Genomic DNA, 27,476 nt, shown 5'->3' on the forward strand with positions numbered 1-27,476 from the left:
AAAGACTTTGCTACCTACCCTGGTGTCATCCTGGGAACGGTTAATTTGGTTTTTTTGAATGTGCTTGATGCAAATCTAGCTGTGAATTGTACAACTGGGGCACAACTGCTGCCACTGAATGGGTGGGTGTGTGTGGGGCCCCCAATTTTTGGAAAAAAAGGGAGACTCCGCTTGGAGTCACCTTGCGATGTTTTACATGATTTTAGAAGGGCGTGCCATGCCTATATCTGTGTGTCCTCCTCTTTTTCCTTGTCCAGCTGTTTTGTTTTCGCATGAGTATATGTCCTTGTCACTTTCCCATATGTTTGAGTTGTTTGTCACCTTCTGGACACCTTTGAGGGTGTTTTCTAGGTGTTTTTCTGTGTTTGTGATTGCCTGCCATTGTTTCCTATGCAGTTCGAGTTCGGTTCGTCGAACGTTCGACGAGCCGAACTCGAACGGGACCTCCGTTCGGCGAACCGACCTCGAGCCGAACCGGGACCGGTTCGCTCATCTCTAGTCAACATGCTTACTGCACCCTTGGATGAATTCATTGAGGGTCTCAGTTTGTAAAATGGGGTCACTTGTGTGGGATTTCTTCTGTTCTGGCTCCTCAGGGGCTCTGCCAGTATGACAAGGCACTCCAAAATGGTGTTCCTTCCCTTCTTCACTTTGTACTGTGTCTCAAAAATAGTTTTCAACCACATATGGGTTACTGGCATACTCAGAAATTGCCCATCAAATTGTATGGTTCATTAACTCCTGTTACCCTAGTGAATTTGAAAAAATTGGTGTTGATGCAACATTTTTTAGGCTAAAATTTTATGTTTTTAATTTTCACAGCTCAACGTTCTAAAATTCTGTGAAGACCCCCGGGGTTTCAGATGCTCACCAAACAGCTAGATAAATTCCCTGAGGGGTCTAGTTTCCAAAATGGGGTCACTTGTGGGGGAGCTCTAATGTTTGGGCAAATCATGGACTTTCCAATATGGCATTCACTAATGATTCCAGCTAATTTTGCAGACATATGGCGCTCCTTCCCTACCATGCCCTGCATCCAAACAGTTGATTTCCACCACACATGAGGTATTAGTGTTCTCAGGAGAAATTGCACAATACATTTTATGGTGTATTTTTTCATGATACCCTTGTGAACAAAAATACTGGGAAGCCCTCCGGGGGTTCAAGGTGCTCACCAAACAGAGAGATAAATTCATTGAGGAGAATAGTTTCCACAATGGGGTCCCTTGTGGGGGAGCTCCACTACTTAGGCACTTCAGGCGGTCTCCAATTGCAACATGACTTCTGCTAATGATTCCAGCTCATTTTGCTTTCTACAGTTTAAATGGCGCTATTTCCCTTCTGAGCCCTGCTTTGCACCCAAACAGTTGATTTCTATCACATATGTGATGTGGTCACTTAAAAAATATAGTTTTGTAAATTTTGTTGGAAAAATGAGAAATTGCTGATGAATTCTGAACCCTTCTAACTTCCTAACAAAAATTAAGAATTTACATTGATGTAAAGTAGACATGTGGTAAATGTTAATTAGTAATTACTTTGTGTGACGTAGCTCTCAGAGTTATGGGCATAAAAGTTAAAAGTTTGAAAATTGCAAAATTTTCAATTTTTTTTCTAAATTTTAAATATTTTTACAAGTAAATGCAAAAAATATCAAAAAGACCTATTTGATGAAACGAGTAAATCGAGCCAGAGAATAAATTCCATATATAAAATTTAGAAATCTTTATTGAAAAAAGTTAAAATTATTTCCTAAAAAAAGAGGACACTGACAAAGGTTCACGGTTACCAAAATGCTAATGTACATACAAGTGGACATGCATAAATACAATTTATTACTTGATGAGACACACAATAATCACTACAAGTGCTGCCAGGTAGATGTAGAGAAAACAAATCTCCTCAAAGATACAAAAAATGGACCCCGCCAGACTAAGGCTATTTGCTTTAATAAATTTCCATGGGGATACCCCTAAGGAGGAGGGGAGAAAAGAGCTCCAATCACTACATATAAGAATATTATCCGATCACAATAATCGCCATACTCATATCATCAAGCATATTCACCATGTTCATATCTCAGCCTTGATGGCATATAATAAAGGGAACAAATCCACAGATAAATGGGAGAAATGCGGTGAGAAAAAGATCTCCTACTAAGAGCAAGGGGCAGGAGCGAGCGATGATAGAAACTTGCCAAGTAGCTCTATCAGAGGAGGTACAATGTAAAGGACCCCAAAGATAAGACACTTGCTGCCATACCATGAAGTTTATACATAAAGACAACAGCCGAATAATGGCAAATGGTAAGAATGGCAGACAGCTATATAGGTGGTTAAGAGATGAATAAAACCCGAAGTGGGACAACAGCAAGGAAGTATAGAAACAATCCAAGAGGCAGCGGAAAGGTTACCTAAAATAAGCGTGTGCTCAGAATATGGCAGCCGAGAACCATAAGGAATGCCCCTACGCGCGCGTTTCGCGTCTAGCTTCTTCCAGGGGGTGGAAGAAGCTAGACGCGAAACGCGCGCGTAGGGGCATTCCTTATGGTTCTCGGCTGCCATATTCTGAGCACACGCTTATTTTAGGTAACCTTTCCGCTGCCTCTTGGATTGTTTCTATACTTCCTTGCTGTTGTCCCACTTCGGGTTTTATTCATCTCTTAACCACCTATATAGCTGTCTGCCATTCTTACCATTTGCCATTATTCGGCTGTTGTCTTTATGTATAAACTTCATGGTATGGCAGCAAGTGTCTTATCTTTGGGGTCCTTTACATTGTACCTCCTCTGATAGAGCTACTTGCGCAGTTTCTATCATCACTCGCTCCTGCCCCTTGCTCTTAGTAGATCTTTTTCTCACCGCATTTCTCCCATTTATCTGTGGATTTGTTCCCTTTATTATATGCCATCAAGGTTGAGATATGAACATGGTGAATATGCTTGATGATATGAGTATGGCGATTATTGTGATCGGATAATATTCTTATATGTAGTGATTGGAGCTCTTTTCTCCCCTCCTCCTTAGGGGTATCCCCATGGAAATTTATTAAAGCAAATAGCCTTAGTCTGGCGGGGTCCATTTTTTGTATCTTTGAGGAGATTTGTTTTCTCTACATCTACCTGGCAGCACTTGTAGTGATTATTGTGTGTCTCATCAAGTAATAAATTGTATTTATGCATGTCCACTTGTATGTACATTAGCATTTTGGTAACCGTGAACCTTTGTCAGTGTCCTCTTTTTTTAGGAAATAATTTTAACTTTTTTCAATAAAGATTTCTAAATTTTATATATGGAATTTATTCTCTGGCTCGATTTACTCGTTTCATCAAATAGGTCTTTTCTCAGTGTTTGAGTAAGAGCCCCTCTTTGTATCGGGTTTTCATGTAGGTTTTCTTGCAAAAAATATCAGCCTAAACTGACAACTGTCATGAAGTATGGTATGTCACGAAATAACCTTGTCAGAATTACCGGGATCCGTTGAAGCATTCTAGAGTTATAACCTGTCAAAGTGACACTGGTAAGATTTGTAAAAAATTGCCTGGTCATTAAGATGTAAACAGGCTTGGGGGTGAAGGGGTTAACCCCAGATTTCCAATTTTCACAAGGAGAATAGGTAAGAAAGGCCTCATCATTTGTTACACAATGTCTTCTGAATGTGGCAATATTGCACATGTGACTGTATAGTACTGTTGGGCTGTATAACAGGGTTTGGGAGGGAAGGAGCGCCATTTCATTTTTGGAGCACAGATTTTCCTAGAATAGTTTGCGGATTCTATTTGCGGAGCCCATAAGTGCCAGAACAGAAGAAATCCTCCTCAAATGACCACATTTTTAAGATTACACCCCTCTAGGAATTCATCTATAGGTTTAGTGGTGATTTAGTCTCTAGAAAATACTCATGGTGTCAAACACAGTGAATGTTGCAGAATTATTAATTGCAAGTAAGTCCTTGTTGTGCCCACTACATTGTAGTGCCCGCACAGTGTGCTCAGCTCATGCTTCTGGAAACCTGCACCCTGTACATTTAAGAGGGCTCGCCTCACTACAACAGTATCATACATGTGGATGCTTACTGTGGTTTATGCACATTATGGAGTTCAAATGAGAGGGGGGCATTTGGATTTGGGAGTGCAGATTTTGCTGGATTTCTTTTTTGACAGTGTCAGCTACCAGTAATTTGGAAGCCCCCTAAATTTCCATTAACCGATCATGGACATGAGTGGGAACTTGTCTTTTTGTGGGTTCGAGTTGAATGCTGTTTGGGGGCGATTTTGGTACAGAACATTTTGGATCAGTTCCTATTTATCTTGTGCTCTATGCTGAGTACTTACATCAAGTTTTCAATCCATAGCTATGAAATACATGATTCTGATGAAACCCACAATGAATCCATTCGGTTATGAGGCAGCAGAGTTACTCCGGACTCTGTTTGGCCTCTTTTCAGCAGTGTCCATCTTTTCAAAGGTGAACAAAACTGTTGATGACCAGACTTTTGTGCATGCCATCAAAGAGGCATAAAAAATGGACATTGCCGTACCACAGGCCAGACATGAGGTCAAAGTGGCTCCCTCTACCTCATTGCAGTGAATTTTTCCATTGGGAATTATGTCTGAATCATGTTTTTTAGAGATTAAGTGTACGTGCCCACAATCCGCACAAACTGCGTCCTGGAACATGCAGAATGAACAAATCACTAGCAGATGAAGTATTTGCTTAATTTAATTATTTATTATGTTGCTCACCTTGCCATATAAGTGATTAGGCGGCTTTATTCCTTAGCTCAGTACGATTACAGGGATATCAGATTTATATAGTTTTTTTAGGTTTGGCGACTATCGTACTAAAAATGCTTTTGTCAAAATGAAGGTTTTTTTGCATCACAGGACTTTGAAGGCTATAGTTTTTCATTTTTCTGCTGACAGTCATGTGAAGGCTTGTTTTTTGCAGGATGAGTTGGAGTTTTATTGGTGCCATTTTGGGCCACATATTAGTTTTTGGAATGCTTTATATTTCACATTTTGTTAGTCAGAATCAAAAAGAAAGAGCAACTCAGTAATAGTTGTTTTTTTTTTCATGCTGTTCACTGTTTCGTAAATGCAATTATACAGTTTATTCTTTGGGTCACTATGATTACAGCAATACCACATTTATGTAGGTTTATTGTTTTGCCGCTTTTACAACATGAAAACTATTTTATAGGAAAAAAACAATTTTTTGCATTGCCTTATTCTTAAGGCCGCTTTACACGCTACGACATCGGTAAAGCGATGTTGATGGGGTCAAGGAATTTGTGAAGCACATCCGGCTGCGTTAGCGATGTCATTGCATGTGACACCTATGAGAAATTTTGAATCTTCGCAAAAAACGTTCAAAATCGCTAATCTTTGACATGCCCCCCTATTCTCAATTATCGTTGCTGCTGCATGTACGATGTTGTTCGTCATTCCTGCGGCAGCACACATTGCTATGTATGACACCGCAGGAACGATGAACATCTCCTTACCTGCCTGCACCGGCAATGCGGAAGGAAGAAGGTGGGTGGGATGTTACATTCCGCTCATCTCCGCCCCTCCACTTCTATTGGGCGGCGGTTCAGTGATGCTGCTATGACATAGCTGTGACGCTGAATGAAGCTCCCCCTTCGAAAGGAGGCGGTTCGCCGGTCACAGCGACGTCGCAGAGCAGGTATGTGCGTGTGGCGCTGCCGTAGCGATAATGTTCGCTACGGCAGCGATCATCACATATTGGCTGTACGACGGGGCGGGTGCTATCGTGCTCGACATCGCCAGCAAATGCTAGCAATGTCGCAGCGTGAAAAGCAGCCTTTAGAGCTGTAGATTTTTTTGCTGATTGAGCTGTATGGCAGCTTGTTTTTTTGTGGGATGACATTTTCAATGTTCCATTTTTATTCATATATAGATTTTTGATCGCGTTTTTTTCCACTTTTTTTGTCAACTGTATGATCAAAAGACATAGTTTTTGCTATGCTTTTAATTTATTTTTTATGTTATTAACTGAAGGGGTTAACTAGTGTGATAGTTTTATAGGTCGAGTTGTTACAGATGCAGCTATGCCAAATATGTGTAGTAGTTTTGTTTTGTTTTTTACACAAATATAACTATTTATTGGGATATTTTTTTTTATTTTCTGATTTTTTTATATTTTACTTTTTTTTTTTCACTTTTTCACTTAGTCCTTTTATTGGACATTACCGTATAGGATTCTGACTGCAACTGCAATGTTCTGCAGTTCTCAATCACTGCAGAACACCACAGCTGTCATAGCTGCACTGAGAAAATAGGAATTACTACTTACCGGTAATGATGTTTCCAGGAGCCATCATGACAGCACAGCAGGAGTTGCACCTTTTGACCTCTACAGGGACAGGAACGCAAGAGGTTAAAAGCCCCTCCTCTTTCCATCTCCTCAGTGACTTTTTCAAGTACCACACCAGGATGGGAACAACAACATGTTTATTTAGACTGCAAGGCATTCAAAAAATTGGAACCACAAGCATGGAAGGGAGGGAAATAATAGTGCTGTCATGATGGCTCCTGGAAACATCATTACCGGTAAGTAGTAATTCCTATTTTCCAGGACTCCACATGACAGCACAGCAGGAGAATGCCAAAGTAATCCATATTAGGGGGGGACAACAGCTTGCAAAACCCTCCGACCAAATGAAGTTTGCTGATCGGCGAGGATGTCAAGCTTATAGTGTCTACAAAACGTATGGGGACCATACCAAGTCGCAGTACGGCATATCTGCTCCAGGGAAGCCCCCGCCCTTTCAGCCCAGGAAGTGGACAACGCCCTGGTGGAGTGAGCCTAAATGTGTGTCGGAGGATCGCTACCGGCAGACTGGTAAGCAGAGGTGATAGCAGACCTAACCTACCGAGACAGTGTTGACTTAGACACCGCCTTCCCCCGGTTCCGGCCCGCAAACTGCACAAACAGGGTAGACTCTATCCGCCAGCTCCGAGTAGCCTCCAGATAAGCCAAGACAGCTCATCGTACATCCAAGGAGTGAAGGCGTTCTTCGGTCTGGTTGGAATGGTTGGAACAGAACGATGTGTGCACCACCTCCTGGGGCAAATTGGTTGAGGAGACCACCTTGGGCTGGAATGTGGGATCGAGCTTCAAAATGATTCTGTCATTCAGGACCTGAAGATACGGAGGGCGAAGGGACTATGCTTGCATTTCGCCAATTCGCTTAGCCGTAGTAATGGCCACCAGAAAGGCCGTCTTGAAGGACAACAGCGGAATAGGCAACGCCGCCAGCGGTTCAAAGGGCGCATCACATAGAGCATTGAGAACCAGTTCCAGATCCCAAGGAGGTACCGTGGAGCGAATGGTGGGTCGGAGCCTCTGGACGCCCTTGACAAAACGTATGATCCATGGATTGGAGGCAAAAAAAACACTGAGTGCCGAGATTTGGACCCTCAGCGTACTGGGCTTCAGACCCTGGTAAAACCCTGACTGCAAAAATTCAAGGATGCGAGGGATATCAGTATGAACACTATCCACTGGTTCTTCCCCAAGGAAAGTACAAAACCTCGTCCATATTCGCCTGTAGATGGACTGGGTCACAGGTTTTCTGCTGGCTTGCAGAGTAGAAATAACCGCCATCGATAAACCCTTCTTTTTCAGGAACCTCCCTTCGGGATCCAAGCCGACAGATGAAGATGGAAGAGATCATGGTGGAATACCGGGCCCTGGCTGAGGAGATCCTCCCGTAGTGGAAGGAACACGGGTGCATCCACTGCAAGAGTCTGAAGGAGAGAAAACCAGCTCCTCTTCGGCCAGTACGGGACAATCAAGATGACTCTGGTTCCGTCCTGCTGGATCTTCCAAAAAACCCTGGGAAGCAAGGGAAGAGGAGGAAACGCATATGCCAGATCAATGTCCCAGGCTTGTGACATCGCATCCACCGCAGTCGGGCTGTCTCTTGGGTCGAGGGGGAAGAACTTCTCGGCCTTTGCGTTGCTCCTCCTGGAGGCGAACAAATCCCACCGAGGAGTCCCTTACCTGGCGACCAGAGACCGGAACACTGAGTTGTTCAAAACCCAACCCGCCAGATCTACCCTGTGTCTGCTGAGATAATCCGCTAGGGTGTTGTCCGAGCTCTTCAGATGGATCGCCGAGACCGATAGCACTGAGACTTCGGCCCAGTGAAAGATAGTCTGTGATAACGCCTGTAGCTGCGGATGTCTGGGCCCCCCTTGGTGTCTGAGGAAGGCCACCGTTGTGATGTTGTCCGAGAGCATGCGGAAGTGACGATGCAGGAACAAGTGCTGTTGTTGGCGGAGGACCTGCCAGACCACGTTCAACTCTCTGAAGTTGGAGGACTGTGTTGCCATCTGGCCTTGCCAAGTGCCCTGGAAGTAATGGGAGCCCATGTGCGCCCCCCAACCGGTTTGGCTGGCATCTGTGATGAGCGTAACAGAGGGCAAGAAGTCCCAATGAACACCCTGCGAGAGGTGTTCGAGATCCGTCCACCATGTCAGAGAACGCAGGAGGCGAAGTGGCAGAGACATTTTGCTGTTTAAAGTGGACCTGTTGGTTATGGAACAGCAACGTCCTACCGGAATGGAAAGTATCAGACTCTGAAGGTGCCTGGAATGAAATTGGCTCCATCGGATGCATGGAATACACGATGTCATCAATCCTAACATCCCCATGGCCTTCCGAACCGTGCATGTCCGCTGATGGATGAAGGACCTAATTCTGGCCTGAAGAGATTCCACCTTCTGAGCTGGCAAGAAAGACATCCTTGCATCTGAGTCCAGAAGGATCCCAAGGAAGACCTTTTTGGATTCTGCCAGCAAGTTGGACTTGGGAGCATTTACCAACCAGCCTACTTGTTGGAGTTGGGCTAGAACGATTGTCACCTTCCGAGACAACTCTGCCGGCGTGTCCGCGATCAAGAGCAGGTCGTCCAAGTAGGGAACAATGCTGACGTCTTGCGGCCTGAGGTGGGCGACCACTTCCATCATTATTTTTGTAAAGGCTTTGGGAGCGGAGGAAAGGCCAAAGGGAAGGCACCGGAACTGGTAATGATAGAATTTCCCTCGTCTCTCTATGGCAAAGCGTAGAAATTTCTGGCAGTTGTGATGAATGGCTATGTGATAGTAAGCGTTTGTTAAATCTATCATGGTCATAACGGAGTGGTGATTTATGAGAAGAATGGTCGATTTGATGGATTCCATACGGAATCTTTTGTAGCAGAAAAAGCTGTTTTAGAGGCTTTAGATTGATAATAGTGCGAACCGCGCCAGACGGTTTTAGGACCGTAAAGAGACTGGAATAGTAACCCCGAAACTAGTCCTGGAGCGGAACAGGACATATGGCCTGAGCGAGTAACAAGGCGTCGACCTCGGACCAGAGATGGTTGGACAAAGTGGGAGACCGAAATTTCGTGAGAAGAAAGCGGTCGGGAGGGACCCGAGCAAATTCTATCTGGAGCCCCTGTGAAACCACCTGGAGGACCCAAGGATTGGACGTGATGTTTTTCCACTCCTCCTGGAACCTCACCAGACGGCCATCAACTGTTCTGGCATTAAGATCGATCCAGTTTTTTTCTGGAGTCAAAGGGGGGGTTCCTATCTTTACCTCCCTTGTAATAGCTCCATCTACCTGATTTACCCTTGCCTTTGTAGTCAGATCCCCGAAAGGACCGAAAGTGACGGGAGGGGGGCCCCCGACGAAGTCTATCGTCGGGAAATCCCCCTTTCTTATTCGATGCCTTCTCAAGGATGTCATCTAATGCAGGACCAAAAACTCTAATGCCAGAGAATGGAATGGAACACAATTTGTTTTTAGAGGTGCTATCCCCTGCCCAAGTTTTTAACCAGATGGCGCGACGAGCAGAATTAGTCAACGTCTCATTATGTGCAGAAAACCTAATAGACACTGCCGAGGCATCTGCCATGAATCCTGTGGCCAGTTTCAGGAGGGCTATGGATTCCAGGACAGTATCCCTGGGTGTCCTCTCCTGAACCAGAGCGTCCAGGTCATCCAGCCATCTGGACATGGACCTGGCCACTGAGGTTGCCGCAGTATTAGTCTTAATCGTGGTTGCTGAAGCTTCCCACGCCTTCTTTAGGAGGCCGTCAGCTTTTCTGTCCATTGGGTCCTTAAGCCCAGAAGAGTCCTCAAATGGGATAGCAGATTTCCTAGCCACTTTAGCCACCGGGACATCTATTTTCAGGACATCCTCTCGTTCCTTAATATCATCCGGTTAGAAGGGAAGGCGATTACGGAAGTCCCTGGGAATCACCAACTTCCTTTCAGACTCCTGCCATTCCTCCATGATCATCGCCTTGATATGCTGATTTACCGGGAACACCCTATGGCGTTGTGACCAGAGCCCCCCAAACATCTCGTCCTGGACTGATCGAGGTTGTTCCTGCTCCTCCACCATCATAGTTTTCCTGACCGCCCTAAGGAGGTCATCTGTATCACCGGAGGAAAAGAGGAAACACCGTCCCTCCTCCGGAGCCGGGCCTATTGCCTCATCTTCCATCTGGGAGTCAGAGTCATAGGAAAGCTCCTCCTCCGAAGAGACCTCCATGTCAGGTCTCTGTCTCTTACAGGGTGCGTCCCTACAGGCCAGCTGGGACGAAGTACCGGCAATAACAGACTGCACTTCTTCCCGGATCATCACCCTCATATCAGTCAGGAGGGATTTTTCCTCATCCGAAACCAACTTAGCAATACAGGAGTCGCAGAGTTGTTTAGTGCAGGAGTCTGAAAGCCTTAAATTGCAAACTGCGCACTTTCTAATTTTGATTGATTTCCGAACAGCTCTTAGAGGGATGTTGCCAGTGCGTGCAGTGGAAGAATCCTGAAAACCAGAAGGTACAGACAAGAGCTGACCCCACTACTTCCACTATTGGGGAGCCCCTATGGACTGGCACTCACATGATCCTGGGACCTCTCAGGGGATTTGGCTTCTGACCTGTCACCCTCGTCCATCATGAAAACTCCACAGCAAAACTCGTGATACAATTATTATGTGGAGAACCCGGAGGTTTTATTTACCTGTGTGGGTGACGCCAGGTCCCATTCCCACCTCCTGAGGTCCATTCTGGAGCGCACGCCGCCTCCTGCGGAGTCGCCATGTTTCTTACCCGGAAATGCGGAAGTCCGTCCTACTGCGCATGTGTCAGCGTGCGTGCCAGCCTGGAACGCACGCTATGCGCAAACCCTGAAGTGCCTCCTGCAAGAGGCAGACAGCGGGAAACCGAGAGCCCTAACCTGAGGGAAGCGGCTGGTGCCGGGAACTCCTGCTCCACCGGCTGGCTCAGGGACCTCTCCTTGAGAGGTGTCGGCCTGGGGCTGCTTGACAGGACGGAAGGAGAGATCGAGCCCCCCAGATCCACCTGGACCCCGTACATCCCGACGGTAAGATTGCGACCGTCTTGTACAGGGACAGGAAAAACACTGAGGAGATGGGGAGAGGAGGGGCTTTTAACCTCTTGCGTTCCTGTCCCTGTAGAGGTCAAAGGTGCAACTCCTGCTGTGCTGTCATGTGGCGTCCTGGAAAACCTGAGTAATCATGCTACAAGCATGATGTTGTCTTGCCAATGGGCTATTACACATGGCCTATTTTGTGAATACTTGCAGCCCCAAAAGAAGTCCAGGGCAACACTATTGTTTGTCATTTTACTTCTGGAACTGACAATCTCCAGTATGCTTTATGTATTGTAGACAGGAGAGATGGTTGGGGTTGAAGCCCACCAGGGATCCACTGGTCTCTTTATGGTCTAGTCAGTGCCTGACATATAGATATTTGGTTGGCCTGATTACCCAGCCAATTTAAATACTCTACTGATGGCCAAATAAGAAGCTTCTTATTGAATCAGAGTTGGTTCAGCTACCAGTTATCTAGACGATTGCTCTGTTTAATGCTCCATTAGTTATAGCTCTTTGTCAGCCATTGAGTCTTTATACCACCTGGTATACTATATTACATTGTTCTTTCTATCTTCTGACCCACTTCTTTGAATACTCTTTTGAATTACCCAATTTATCCTAATGACAGAGAAGTACATTAGTGTTCTAGTGTAATTGTCGCGGGCGGAGGAGGGGACGCCGCGCTCTCCCACTGCTCGGGTCCGGCTGCCGCTGCGGCCTGCTGCTGCTGCTCGGTGGCTCGAGCGATGGGCCGGATCCTGGGGACTCGAGTGGCGCTCCTCGCCCGTGAGTGAAAAGGGGATTGGTGTTTTGGGATAGTTTATTGTCCGTGACGCCACCCACGGTTGTGGTGATTTGTTGATACCACCGCTGCTCTGTATGGGGATCCCGGGAGTGATAGTATGGAGCAGCTAGATGTTAGTCCTCCCCTCCGTGGGTAGGGGGGTAGTTGTCCCGGGGCCCAGTGATGAGGTGGGTGATGCAGGGCTTGGTGGGGTGCAGGGACATGGGGGCAGCGCTGTGCCTTGCGGCACTGTGGTACTCACTCAGCCTGAGACAATGACACAGTTCTCGGTAAAACACACGGCTGGAAAGACGGTTCCCACGGACGGCTGCACTTGCTTTTCCCCAGTAGTTGACGGTGACGGTCCCTTTTCCTGCACCTAAGATGATGATGGTTTCGATGGGTTCCCACCGGTAACCCGCTCCCCGGCTTGGATATGGGCCGGAGGAGCCCTACTTTGCCCGCAGGCGCTGGCCCTGAGAAACTGGTGCCCTGGCGGTGGCGGTGTCTCTCTGTAACGGTTGAACTGTTGCCTTCAATCGGGACTTGCTTGTTGGGAGACCCAGAGGTCCCTTTCACTAATGGATTTGGCAAATTCACGGCGACTCCTAGCCTTGCCGGGATCCGAAAGGCCCCTGCCACTGGTGCTGACTGTTCTTCGTATACCGCTCCGGTACCGCCAGGCCACCACCCGTCCGCGGTCTTTTCGGCAACCTCCAAACAGCCACCCCTGCAGACAGTCACCGCCATCTGCTGACCTTGCTGTCTCTCAGTCCGGGGCACACACCCGGACCAGCTTCAGGCTTTTCAAAACTGTCACTTTTTCTGTCACTACTCTCACTGTCCTCCTTTACCACTTCCTTCTACTTCCTCCTCCTAAACTGATCAGCCTGGTTCTCCCGCCTCCAGGGCTGTGAACTCCTTGGTGGGCGGAGCCAACCGCCTGGCCCACCCCCTGGTGTGGACATCAGCCCCTGGAGGAAGGCAACAAGGATTTTAGGTTAGCCTTGGTGTTCCTAACTGGGGTGTAGGGTGTGGTGGTGTTATGACCTGTGACCCCTGGCTTGCCCAGGGCGTCACATTCCCCCTTAGCAAAATGCAGACCGTCCGCGGGCTGCCCGTCCAACACCGGTTTTATTTTCTGAAAAATATATAAAACATGAACATGTAGAAAAACATCATCCCACATCTGGAGGTTCGGTACTTAAACGTTACTAAACATTAAAACGGTTGCGGCTGCCGCTCTCTCCCACCCAAGTAACCTGGCCCTGATGCTGCCCCTAAAACCCAGGCAGCACCCCTTGACCCCAGTCCAGCACAAGTTACCCGAGCGGGATCTGTCCTTCCCCTCCAGAGGGTAGCCACCGGTTCCTGTGGTGGCTGGGCCCCAGCCTGCTCCACTGCGGGCCCTCCCTCCAACCTGCCTCTCCGGAGGCGGTAACGATCAGCTGCAACACAACATTTTATTTACAAGCCACTTAACGTTTGTGGTTGCCCTGCGAGTTCTCGGGCCTGTTCATAGAAGTTTCTATGCAAACAACTTTTCAAGCGGTCCCCACGGAGACAACGGTGCCGGCAACGGCCGGTTTCCAATCACAGTAGATAATCAGGTTACTGTTCGTTAATCAATTTTTCATTTTTGCACAACTTTTTAAAACTTTCAAACACAATCAGACTTGTGGTCCCAACGGGGACGGTGCAACAGTGCTCCGCTGCCATTACTCGGAGTCCTCGGCATCACCTGAGGGAGGGGGCGCGGCGCTCACACGGGACTCCTGACTGGCCCTTAACTTAGCATCCAGCGCGAACCACCCCCTCTCCCCACAGTGCCGGGTGTACTGCACTATGTCGCCCGGCATCAGGTTACGACTGGGATGCTCCTCTGGCAGGTGAGCATTCACATCCCGCCGGGCTATAAACACTTCGGCCTCCAGGCCCGGTTCATATATAAATCCATAGCCCCAGCGGACATCAAACCGCCTCACCTGCCCTTCATACAGCGGGCCCCGGACACGGAAAGTTGCCTGACGGAGGTTCTCTTTTTCCCGGATTGCACGGGCCACCAACTCCGCCTTCTTCCTTTCTTGTTCACCGATTTCCAGGCCCAACGGTACCGGCTCCCTGTCCCAGTACGGTGCTGCTGCGAGCTCCGGCGCACGGGTCGGGCCCCGCAAGACCTGCTGGACGTTGCCCACTGCTGGTACTCTGGGCGACAGGTCCTGCGGTGACTTGGACTTAGATGCTGCCTTGCATCGGCAACCCGGCGCAACCTCAGCCGAGGTGTGGGGGATGGGCACAGGGGCTTTCTGCGGTTGGGCATTCGGCATGGAGCGGGTCATCGGCTCCGGCTCGGGGACTCTCTCGGGGGACGCCTCCGGCTCGATTTTCGGGTCTTTCCAGGGCAGCACCTCCGGTCGACTACGGGCTCCGGCTACAGGTTGGCCCGCCTGGGCGGGCATGCTGGGTATCGCTACCGGTTGCGGTGGTAGCGGGCCTAGTGGCAGGGTCACGGCTTCCGAGACGGGTGGCGAGGGAGGCAGCAGGGGGAGAGGGTTTGGACCGGGTCCCGCAGCCACGATGACCGGCCCTTCAAGGGCATCGGGGCGTGGGTCACTCACCCTCCCTTCCTCCGCTTCCTCCTCGCGTCTCCGCACGGTTGCTATGACGTCCGCCATGTTGGTCTCCCACTCCTCCATGAGGAGCTGCATCTTGACCTGCAGCCTTTGGTAGAGCTGCGCGGTCCGGATCTCCACCCACGCCGCGGTTCCAGGCGCGGGGGCTACGGTGCTGCGGGACGGCATCCACATGTTGCTGGCGGCTTCTCCCAGGAACAAGATGTCTGCAGGGTCCTGGCGTCCCTGCTTTTATAGCCGCGCTCACATGCAGCTAGCCGCCATTCCGTCTCCCTTAGCCTCTTTCCGGCCCCTCCTCTATAGGGGCGGGGTTTTGGCCTTCGCGCCTCCGCTACGAGAAGACACTCGAGCGGGAACTTTTCGCGCCAAAGATGGCGGCTTCTGAAATTTTCCGGCCGGACACCTCCGGCGGTCACAAGGCGCACCTCTACCCAACGGCAGAGTGGTAAGATCCTGTTCGTGATGCCAAGTTGTCGCGGGTGGAGGAGGGGACGCCGCGCTCTCCCACTGCTGGGGTCCGGCTGCCGCTGCGGCTGCTGCGGCCTGCTGCTTCTGCTCGGTGGCTCGAGCGATGGGCCGGGTCCTGGGGACTCGAGCGGCGCTCCTCGCCCGTGAGTGAAAAGGGGATTGGTGTTTTGGGATAGTTTATTGTCCATGACACCACCCACGGTTGTGGTGATTTGTTGACACCACCGCTGCTCTGTATGGGGATCCCGGGAGTGATGGTATGGAGCAGCTAGATGTTAGTCCTCCCCTCCGTGGGTAGGGGGGTAGTTGTCCCGGGGCCCAGTGATGAGGTGGGTGATGCAGGGCTTGGTGGGGTGCAGGGACGCCGGGGCAGCGCTGTGCCTTGCGGCACTGTGGTACTCACTCAGCCTGAGACGATGACACAGTTCTTGGTAAAACACACGGCTGGAAAGACGGTTCCCACGGACGGCTGCACTTGCTTTTCCCCAGTAGTTGACGGTGACGGTCCCTTTTCCTGCACCTAAGATGATGATGGTTTCGATGGGTTCCCACCGGTAACCCGCTCCCCGGCTTGGATATGGGCCGGAGGAGCCCTACTTTGCCCGCAGGCGCTGGCCCTGAGAAACTGGTGCCCTGGCGGTGGCGGTGTCTCTCTGTAATGGTTGGACTGTTGCCTTCAATCGGGACTTGCTTGTTGGGAGATCCAGAGGTCCCCTTCACTAACGGATTTGGCAAATTCACGGCGACTCCTAGCCTTACCGGGATCCGAAAGGCCCCTGCCACTGGTGCTGACTGTTCTTCGTATACCGCTCCGGTACCGCCGGGCCACCACCCGTCCGCGGTCCTTTCGGCAACCTCCAAACAGCCACCCCTGCAGACAGTCACCGCCGTCTGCTGACCTTGCTGTCTCTCAGTCCGGGGCACACACCCGGACCAGCTTCAGGCTTTTCAAAACTGTCACTTTTTCTGTCACTACTCTCACTGTCCTCCTTTACCACTTCCTTCTACTTCCTCCTCCTAAACTGATCTGCCTGGTTCTCCCACCTCCAGGGCTGTGAACTCCTCGGTGGGCGGAGCCAACCGCCTGGCCCACCCCCTGGTGTGGACATCAGCCCCTGGAGGAAGGCAACAAGGATTTTAGGTTAGCCTTGGTGTTCCTAACTAGGGTGTAGGGTGTGGTGGTGTTATGACCTGTGACCCCTGGCTTGCCCAGGGCGTCACATAATCCTAATAGGTTTATAAACCAAATAGTCAGATAAAGCAATGTTGCTTTTTGACTGTTAAGGCCCCTTTACACACTGAAACATTCTAGCGATCCCACCAGCGATCCCAACCTGGCCGGGATCGCTACAAAGTCTCTGGTGAGCTGTCAAACAGGCAAACCTGGCCAACGACGCAACAGCGATCCGGACTTGCAGAACGACCTAGCTAGTCATTGGGGACGTTGTAAAGCAGCTTTTTGAAAGGGAAGTCGCTAACGAAGTCGCTGTAATGTCCCCTTTACACACTAAAACTTTGCTGCACAGCGGGAAACAAAGGACCAAAGAATGGTCCTGAACGATTTGTAGCGATCACAACTTCACAGCAGGGGCCAGATGTGTTTCACACACTGCAATGTCGCTGGGGAGGTCGCTATAACGTCACAAAACCGGTGACGTTACAGCGATGTCGTTTGCGATGTTGCAGTGTGTAAAGCCACCTTTAGGCTATGTGCGCACATTGCGTTTTTTGACGCTGCATTTTTGTGTGTTTTTTGCTGCAAAAAAACGCACCAGCGGCAAAAACGCATCGGTAAAAATACATGTTTTTGCCGCAATTCGATGCATTTTTGACTGCGTTTTGCTGCGTTTTTGATCACTGCGTTTTGCTGCATTTTTCCAATTCATTGCAAGGTTGGAGAACGCAGTAAAATGCAGAAAAGAATTGACATGATCAAAAATCTAGCAAAAAAAAAGTTGTGTGCGGACAGCAAAAATTAAAACTCATAGGCTTTGCTGGGGAAGCAAAGTCATGCAGTTTTGAGCCCAAAACGCACCCGAAAACGCGCAAAAACGCCATGAAAAATGCACTGTGCGCACATGGCCTTACATTGTTTCTTTCCAGCCAGCTTCTCAAGTCACTATATTTGCTTGCAGCCCTACGAGTAGTTTTCAGTGTGTGTGCATGTGTGTGTGTGTGTGTGTGTGTGTATATGCATGTACAGTATGTGTTTGTTTATGTATGCATGTGTGTATGTATGTATAAGAGTGTGATGTGTGTAATAACACAGCTCAGCTTTGCACACTTCCCACCACAATGACTGTAAATTTCAGTAATCTTTAGAATTTCAAGTCTTGTAGAGGAACATTGAAAGCTGATACTGCTAAAGTTATGTGTAAGCCGCTGATTTAATCTTTACTTTTTATTCTATATTTCTTTTCAAACTGGTGAACTAAAGGCCCCGTTACATGCAAAGACATCGCTAACGAGATGTCGTTGGAGTCACGGAATTCGTCGTTGCGTGTGAAACGTACGAGCGACCGCTAACGATGCAAAATACTTACCAAATCGTTGATTGTTGACACGCCGTCCATTTCCAAAATATCATTGCTGCTTTTGGACGCAGGTTGTTCGTCATTCCTGAGGCAGCACACATCACTACTTGTGACACCCCAGGAACGACAAGCAACACCGTACCTGCGTCCTGCGGCAACAAGGTGGGCGTGACTTTTTTCATGCGGCTGCTCTCCGCCCCTCCACTTCTATTGGATGCCTGCCGTGTGACGTCGCTGTGACGCCACACGAACCACCCCCTTAGAAAAGAGGCTGTTCGCCGGCCACAGCGACGTCGCTAGGAAGGTAAGTACAGTCATATGAAAAAGTTTGGGCACCCCTATTAATGTTAACCTTTTTTCTTTATAACAATTTGGGTTTTTGCAACAGCTATTTCAGTTTCATATATCTAATAACTGATGGACTCAGTAATATTTCTGGATTGAAATGAGGTTTATTGTACTAATAGAAAATGTGCAATCTGCATTTAAACAAAATTTGACCGGTGAAAAAGTATGGGCACCTCAACATAAAAGTGACATTAATATTTTGTAGATCCTCCTTTTGCAAAAATAACAGCCTCTAGTCGCTTCCTGTTGCTTTTAATGAGTTCTTGGATCCTGGATGAAGGTATATTTGACCATTCCTGTTTACAAAACAATTCCAGTTCAGTTAAGTTTGATGGTCGCCGAGCATGGACAGCACATTTCAAATCATCCCACAGATGTTCAATGATATTCAGGTCTGGGAACTGTGATTGCCATTCCAGAACATTGTAAAGCTATGTGTGCACGTTGCATACTGTCACTGCAGAAATCTCTGCAGCGATTTGAACAGCACACGTGCCCTTCAAATCGCCACAGAAACAGTCCGTAATGAAAAAAAAAAATCCGATTCCATGCGCTCTGACTGCAGCCCCTCCCATAGACAGAGCGGGGACTGCAGGCAAAGCGCAGGAAAGAAGTAACATGTCACTTCTTAGAACGCGCGCTTCAGGCAGCAGCCGAAACGCTGCGCTCTAAGAGGCCACGTGCGCACGTCTCCTGCATAATCTTCATAGATTATGCTGGGGACGCAGGACGCATGCAGTTACGCTGCGGTGCAGATCGCAGCGTAACTGCATGTAAGTACGCAACGTGCGCACATAGCCTAATTGTTCCTCTGCATGAATGCCTGAGTAGATTTGGAGCGGTGTTTTGGACCATTGTCTTGCTGAAATATCCATCCCCTGCGTAACTTCAACTTCGTCACTGATTCTTGCACATTATTGTCAAGAACCTGCTGATACTGAGTTGAATCCATGCAACCCTCAACTTTAACAAGATTCCCAGTGCCGGCATTGGCCACAAAGCCCCAAAGCATGATGGAACCTCCACCAAATTTTACTGCTTTTCTTGGAATGCCGTGTTTTTTTGCCTCCATGCATAACACCTTTTTGTATGACCAAACAACTCAATCTTTGTTTCATCAGTCCACAGGACCTTCTTCCAAAATGTAACTGGCTTGTCCAAATGTGCTTTTGCATACCTCTGGCGACTCTCTTTGTGGCGTGCTTGCAGAAACGGCTTCTTTCGCATCACTCTCCCATACAGCTTCTCCTTGTGCAAAGTGTGCTGTATTGTTGACCGATGCACATTGACACCATCTGCAGCAAGATGATGCTGCAGGTCTTTGGAGGTGGTCTGTGGATTGTCCTTGACTGTTCTCACCATTCTTCTTCTCTGCCTTTCTAATATTTTTCTTGGCCTGCCACTTCTGGGCTTAACAAGAACTGTACCTGTGTTCTTCCATTTCCTTACTATGTTCCTCACAGTGGAAACTGACAGTTTAAATTTCTGAGCCAACTTTTTGTATCCTTCCTCTGAACAACTATGTTGAATAATCTTTGTTTTCAGATCATTTGAGAGTTGTTTTGAGGAGCCCATGATGCCACTCTTCATAGGAGATTCAAATAGGAGAACAACTTGCAAGTGGCCACCTTAAAAACCTTTTCTCATGATTGGATACACCTGCCTATGAAGTTCAAAGCTCAATGAGGTTACAAAACCAATTTAGTGCTTTAGTAAGTCAGTAAAAAGTAATTGGGAGTGTTCAAATCAAGAAATTGAGAAGGGTGCCCATACTTTTGCATCGGTCAAATTTTGTTTAAATGCAGATTGCACATTTTCTGTTAGTACAATAAACCTCATTTCCATCCAGAAATATTACTCAGTCCATCAGTTATTAGATATATGAAACTGAAATAGCTGTTGCAAAAACCCAAATTGTTATAAAGAAAAAAGGTTAACATTAATAGGGGTGCCAACATTTTTCATATGACTGTATGTGTGACTGGTGCTAGCAATGTTGTGCGCCACGGGCAGCGATTTGCCCGTGACGCACAAACGATGGGGGCTGGTGCTTTCACGAGCGACATCGCTAGCGATGTCGCTGCGTGTAAAGTGCCCTTAAGGTAAGGCCTAAAACACACATCCGTAAAAAGCACGTCCGTGTAAAATGGGCCGTTTTTCGGGTCCGTTTTCTGTTTTTTAGGTCTGTTTTTATGGTATGTGTGGCCTGCGTATGTATCCCGTATGCTAGCCGTATGTGCGTGTGAAATGTGCGTGTGAAACTTAACTGACATGTGTTTGTGTTGTCCGTGTGGAATGTCCGTGTGTGATGCAAAATGTCGTTACTACATGTCAGAAGACAGAGTAGCGGGATGAGAATGAACTCGGGTGAACTTCACCCGACTTCATTGTCATGCCGCGGCTCTATCTGTGTGCCGTGTACTGATTAGCGGTCACCTGTGAAGGATTCACCGGTGACCGCTAATCCCCAGAGTGACTGAAGTGTCCGCCCCTCTCTCATACTCACCGATCCCCGATCACCGGCGCTGCACGGCGTTCACACTGCTCCGGCGGCTTTTTCTTATTTGAAAAAGCCGGCCGCTCATTAAACAATCTCGTATACCCTGCTTTCCCCGCCCACACGGCGCCTATGATTGGTTGCAGTGAGACACGCCTCCACGCTGAGTGACAGGTGTCTCACTGCACCCAAGCACAGCAGCCGGTGGGCGTGTCACTATGGAGTATAGAAATAAATAAATAAATAATTTAAAAAAACGGCGTGCGGTCCCCCCCAAATTTTATACCAGCCAAATAAAGCCATACAGCTGAAGGCTGGTATTCTCAGGATGGGGAGCCCCACATTATGGGGAGCCCCCCAGCCTTACAATATCAGTCAGCAGCCGCCCAGAATGGCTGCATACATTATATGTGACTGTTCTGGGACTGTACCCGGCTCTTCCCGATTTGCCCTGGTGCGTTGGCAAATCGGGGTAATAAGAAGTTATTGGCAGCCCATAGCTGCCACTAAATCCTAGATTAATCATGTAAGGCGTCTCCCGGAGATACCTTCCATGATTAATCTGTAAGTTACAGTAAATAAACACACACACCTGAAAAATCCTTTATTAGAAATAAAAAACACAAACACATTCCCTGGTTCACCAATTTAATCAGCCCCAAAAAGCCCTCCATGTCCGGTGTAATTCAGGATGGTCCAGCATCGCTTCCAGCTCTGCTGCATGAAGGTGACCGGAGCAGCAGAAGACACCGCCACTCCTGTCAGCTCCACGCAGCTCATGAAGTGAATAGCGCGATCAGCTGTATTCAGCGTTGGCCGCGGGTAACCTCAGTGACAGCTCAGCTGATCGCGCTTTTGCCTTCAGTAGCTGCGTGGAGCTGACAGGAGCGGCGGTGAGTAGCGCGATCAGCTGAGCTGTCACTGAGGTTACCCGCGGCCACCGCTGCATCCACCGCTGGATCCAGGTAACCTCAGTGACAGCTCAGCCAATCACGCGGCTCTCTTCATTTGCTGCGTGGGGGTGACAGGAGCAGCGGTGTCTTCTGCAGCTCCGGTCACCTTCATGCAGCATAGCTGGCAGCGACGCTGGACCATCCTGGATTACGCCGGACATGGAGGGCTTTTTGGGGCTGATTAAATTGGTGAACCAGGGAAAGTGTTTGTGTTTTTTATTTCTAATAAAGGATTTTTCAGGTGTGTGTGTTTATTTACTGTAATTTACAGATTAAGCATGGAAGGTATCTCCGGGAGACGCCTGACATGATTAATCTAGGATTTAGTGGCAGCTATGGGCTGCCAATAAATCCTTATTACCCCCGATTTGCCAACGCACTAAGGCAAATCGGGAAGAGCCGGGTACTGTCCCAGAACAGTCGCATCTAATGTATGCAGCCATTCTGGGCGGCTGCTGACATATATTGTTAGGCTGGGGGGCTCCCCATAACGTGGGGCTCCCCATCCTGAGAATACAAGCCTTCAGCCGTATGGCTTTATCTGGCTGGTATTAAATTTGGGGGGAACCGCACGCCGTTTTTTTTAATTATTTATTTATTTATTTCTATACTCCATAGTGACACGCCCACCGGCTGCTGTGATTGGGTGCAGTGAGACACCTGTCACTCAGCGTGGGGGCGTGTCTCACTGCAACCAATCATAGGCGCCGGTGGGCGGGGAAAGCAGGGTATACGAGATTGTTTAATAATCGGCCGGCTTTTTCAAATTAGAAAAAGCCGCCGGAGCAGTGTGAACGCCGTGCAGCACCGGTGATCGGGGATCGGTGAGTATGAGAGCGGGGGGGACACTTCAGTCACTCGGGGGATTAGCGGTCACCGGTGAATCCTTCACAGGTGACCGCTAATTAGTACACGGCACACAGACAGAGCCGCGACATGACAATGAAGTCGGGTGAAGTTCACCCGAGTTCATTCTCATCCCGCTACTCTGTCTTCCGACATGTAGTAACGACATTTTGCATCACACACAGACATTTCTCACGGACAACATAACCACACATCCGTGCAAGGAACGTTTTATTTGGATTCCCATAGGCTAATATTATGTCCGTGTGTGTGTGCTCCGTCCCAAAAACGAACATGCTTCCGTGCCAAACGGAGCAAAAAACGTGGGACGCACACGAACACACGGAAGATCAAATAACACGCACGTGTGCCTTTAAACATAAAAAAACATATGTGCACGTTTGGTCGTATCTCCGATATGTATGGAAACGGACCAAACACGCACGTTTTAAACGGATGTGTGTTGCAGGCCTAAAGTGAAGTAATTTATGGCAGATTAATAGTAACAATCTGTTTTTCACACTTTCTGGGCTGTGCTTTGTACTCAATAACACATTACTAACCATTTTAATAATTATTTCTTTTCCAGGTTATTGTGTGTTAGAACAATCCACAATGTTTGCCAATAATGTTCATTACGTTGAAAGCACAGTACTGGACAACGGACAAACAATCAGATTTCAATGTAATGAAGAAATGACACCAGAAAAGGGTCTGGAAGCCACATGTTCATCAGGAAAGTTAGAATACCCAAAATGCACTGCTTCAGGTAAGTCTTCTATATTTGCACTCTATATCCACCAAAATATTTTAGAAACCGAACTGTCTGTGAATAATCTTGCACTAACAGCATAAACAAAGAACGAAAGCAAAGTCCAAACACATTTAAGACGTCAGACCGACTTTTGTGGATGCAAGAATTATCAGTGCATTATGAAACTAATACGGTATGTCTCATCATCAGCATAATACACTATCTAATAAAATGTTGGCAATTCTGATACCTAATTAAATTACTGAACTTTGACATCAGACCTGCTTGAATTTTTTCATGCAGCAGCGCTAGAAGAGACCCTTCAGATTACATTGTGATGCTTGGAGAAGAGTAGAAAGGCTGCAGTATCTAGCATATATGCCTTCTATGGTGTTATACATGCAGCCAGTACTTCTCACTCTCAGTACTGCGAATCATCAAGTAAACGGAGAAAGATAAGGGAAGGAAATCAAAGTGTCTAGGGAAGGGGGAGATGCTGACCCCTGACCAAACCTACCATTGATCCCTAGGGCCCCTCACTATCCTAGATAGGTTCCGCACCTATGCGCAGAGCCGGATACCTGATCCAAGGTATCCCTAGTGCTGGGCCCTAAATAGGGAACAGGCGGGATGAGCTCTTCGCCCTACTAAACACTAAAGAAGGCACAAGGAGGATGCACAGGAGAAAGGTGCATGAACTAATTATCCACAGATGACTCAGGTAGAAGTTCAGCAAAGTTTCAGCAACAATATCACAGATGAGTGCAAGGCGCTTACTTGCCTTGCATCCAGAGCTTGAATGAATTGAATATCACCAGCACTAGTTCATGGTGTCATGATTCACTTGTAGCTCTGCTCTCTTGCAGAGCCAGTATGTGTTTTCGTGCTGTCTGTATGTTCTGGGTCGAGGCCCAGTGGGAGGGGCCTATTCGGGGGTGCCTCATTCCAGGTGATCGCTCTGCCTTATCTTGGAGCTGTTTCACCTGGAACGCTGCCAGTTATAGTTACAGCCTGCTGTGTACGTTTCTGGTTCCTGTGAATTGCTATTCTGATCTTGTCCTGCTACCTAGTGTCCCATTCCCCATTTCCCTCTCATCCCTTGGCTTATCTTATCTTTCAGTCTCCTTGACCTCTGGCTTGCTTATTGACCTCGGCTCCGCTCTCCTCGGTACTGAGGAGTCCTCTCAGTTCCCAACCCCGGCGAGTTTTCTGACCACGACCCTGCTTCCCTTCTGTATCAGACGCCACTTCCTGGTTAACCGACCCTCAGCTCGCACATGACTCCAACTTCCCTTTCTCCCCCTTTACTAACGTGACCTCCTGGCTACTGAAACTTTGCTTAGTCGACTACTCTGGAGACATTCTCCACTAGGGTACTGGCGACCCCTAGCCTGTTAGCGCCTCACTACACCTAGGTGTTGGAAATCAATCCAGTGCACTTGCGACCCCTGGTGGTTAGCGACACATTATCACTGACCTAAACTTTTTTTTTTCCTCCACATTATCGTACTCTCTGTGAACAGGTGTCATACCTGACTCAGATGGAGCAAGATCTGACTGTTGAGCACTAGAAGCTGGCGTCCTCTCATAACCGGCTAAAGGGTCAGCTCTCCTCTGCATTTGAGACTTTTCAGAATCCATCAGCTCAAACAGTGGGTAGACTGATTAACCCTATGGATGTGTTAGTTAGAGTCCCTAAACCTGCAGTTATGCTTCCTGAAAAATTCACTGGAGAGAAGGATTAGTTCAGGACCTTTAAGGAGAGTTAGAAACTGCTTTTTACTTTAAGACCCCGATTATCTGGGAGTGAGTCTCAACATGTGGGAATCATTATGTCTGTGCTTAGGGGAGTCCTTAGATATTGGCTTTTTCTTTGCCTCCCTCAGACCCCGAGCGGTCTTCCGTGGACAGGTTGTTTGACTCACTAGGGTTGATATATAATGTACCTGATTATGTCCAGGTAGCTGACAAGATCATGAATCTGTCGCAGGGAAACCGCACTTTTGAATTCTATAGTATAGAGTTCAGACAGTGGACGGCTGAAGAACAGTCGAATGACGCACCTCTTTGATACCCTAAAGGGCGCTCTGGCTCGCCATACTCTTCCTTGCTCTCTGGAGGAGGCCATGACTCATACCATCTACATGGATCGTAGGCTTCGGGAGAGACGGGTGACCCAGCAAGAGACTTCGTTCTGTCCTCAGTACTAATCTTCCACCTGCTACGGAGCCCATGGACGTCAAGGCAGCCAGTTCTGGAGCAAAAGAGAGGAGACGACACTGAGACCTTATGCTTTGTTTCTACTGTGGTCGTGCAGGACCATGGAGGAAGGATTATTTGGCATGCCCCCCAGCTAGCAAGCCGTCGGGAAACGCCGAAGTCTGGGTGATAATCAAGGAAGTCACCCAGACTTTCAGGTACCCTTTATCTCCTCCAATAAGGTTTTGCTTAATGTTGATCTGCTGTTCAAGGACCAGGTTATGTCTTCTCTTGTCTTCATTGATTGTGTATCCACTATGAATATTATTGACTCTAAAATGGTTCTGAAATTAGAGTTAGGGACCTATTCAAATTATTTCCATTGATAAGACTCCGTTGCCTCAAAATCTGTTTGTCACGGAGGATTTCACACTCAAGGTGGGATCCCTCTATTTGGAAATAATCTCTTGTTATGTTATGAATAATCTCCCTGCAGGACTGGTGTTGTGGATTCCGTGGTTACAGTTGCACAAGTCTATTATTGATTGGGGTCTTTGAGATATTGTTAAATGAGGTCCTGATTGTTTTAAGGTTTGTCTTAAATCTGCTCAAGTTTTCTCCGCAAGTCCTGAGGGTCTTATGGAATACCTTAAGGACTTCAGGGATGTATTCTCAGAGAAGGAGGCAGAGGTTTTACCTCCCCACCGTCTATATGATTGTGCCATATATCTTGTTCCTAATGTCACATTGTCCAAAACACAATCTATCTGGTCCAGAACGGGCCGCTATGAAAACATACATTAGTGACAGTTTACATAAAGGACATGTGGCACCCCAGGGGGTTGGGAGGTGAGGATGAGGGGATGTTACGGGTGGCCCTGCATGGTTTCATGACCCCGAGGTGTACACGGAGGAGTAATAGAGGATAAGGGTGATGGTGGAGGTTGTTGTCGTGATGCCACCTGTGGAATGCGGCCAGGGGATTAGCCGCTACTGCTGTCGCTGTCCTCTGTGGCAGATGGCAGTAGCAGCTAAGGTGTTTCTGCTCCCCACAGGTGGAGCGGGCCCTAGAGATGATGATCAGGGTCATAGTAGGGGTGACTGGGGCCGTTGGCATCGAGGCGCAGGGCGTCGGTGCCGGTAATTAGAGTCCGAGTCGGTTGCTGCGGTTCCAAGTTGTTTTACACACAGTTTATGGTGCTTGCCAGGGTAGTACCGGTCACCCGCTGTGATAGGCCCCATTGACATCGGATAAGTTTCAAGAAGCCACCGGTGTTTGGAAATTGTCCTTTCTAAGAGTTGCCCCTCCAGTAGTGAGGAGCCCGGGCTCAGCGTTTCGCTCCAAGCCACAGGCCCCTTGAAAGAAGAAAAGGAAGAAGGTGATGATGATGTCTTGTCTCCAGAACTGAAGTCCCGAGTAGGCTGACTGAAGATTGTGTGAGTTGTTCCTACTTCTTCCCGAAGTGGAACCCGCCCCCCAGGTGGCTGGCTTCAGTGACCGGGGACGTCCCATGCTTCATGATGGCCACCCCCCTGTTTCCCGTGTTTCAGCAGGGGACAAGGGGTATATCCTTCCTCTAGGAGGTGTAGTTCCCGGCAGTAAGTCGATGGCACAGTCGTCGGGACAATGAGGCGGTAGTACCTCTGACTCCTTTTTATCAAAAACGTCCGTGAAGGGCCAGTAGGCAGAAGGCAGTCCTGGTAGAGACTCTGGAACCGGAGGTCGTCGGATGGGCTGTATGGATTTCAGGCATCTCTCGTGACACGAGGAACCCCATCGGGTAATTTCACCTGTACTCCAGCTGACCGACGGTTCGTGTGCCCGTAACCATGGGAGTCCCAGCAGGATCTGATGAGACATGCGCGGGAGGACGTAAAAGGTGATTTTCTCGGTGTGCAGGGCACCGATCCGTAATTCCACAGGCTTGGTGATCAACGAGACGGTGTCAGAGAGGGGTCTCCCATCTACTGAGGCGATCACCAGCGGTTTTTCTAGTGGGAGAACAGGCACCTGGTACTTATCCACCGGAGCCTGCTGGA

General features: G+C 48.3%; 1 protein-coding gene across 1 annotated transcript in view; it reads left to right on the top strand.

Moving 5' to 3' along the window:
* The window catches only part of LOC142250052 (coagulation factor XIII B chain-like), an 86,547-nt gene extending 63,209 nt beyond the window's left edge, over positions 1–23,338 (top strand). Inside the window, exons 4-5 of the mRNA XM_075322114.1 lie at positions 23,073–23,252; positions 23,298–23,338. Coding sequence (XP_075178229.1) covers positions 23,073–23,252; positions 23,298–23,338 — 221 coding nt within the window. The remainder of the gene's footprint in view (positions 1–23,072; positions 23,253–23,297) is intronic.
* Positions 23,339–27,476: the final 4,138 nt, after the last annotated feature.

Source organism: Anomaloglossus baeobatrachus, chromosome 8 (assembly GCF_048569485.1).
Source record: "Anomaloglossus baeobatrachus isolate aAnoBae1 chromosome 8, aAnoBae1.hap1, whole genome shotgun sequence".
Taxonomy (NCBI): domain Eukaryota; kingdom Metazoa; phylum Chordata; class Amphibia; order Anura; family Aromobatidae; genus Anomaloglossus; species Anomaloglossus baeobatrachus.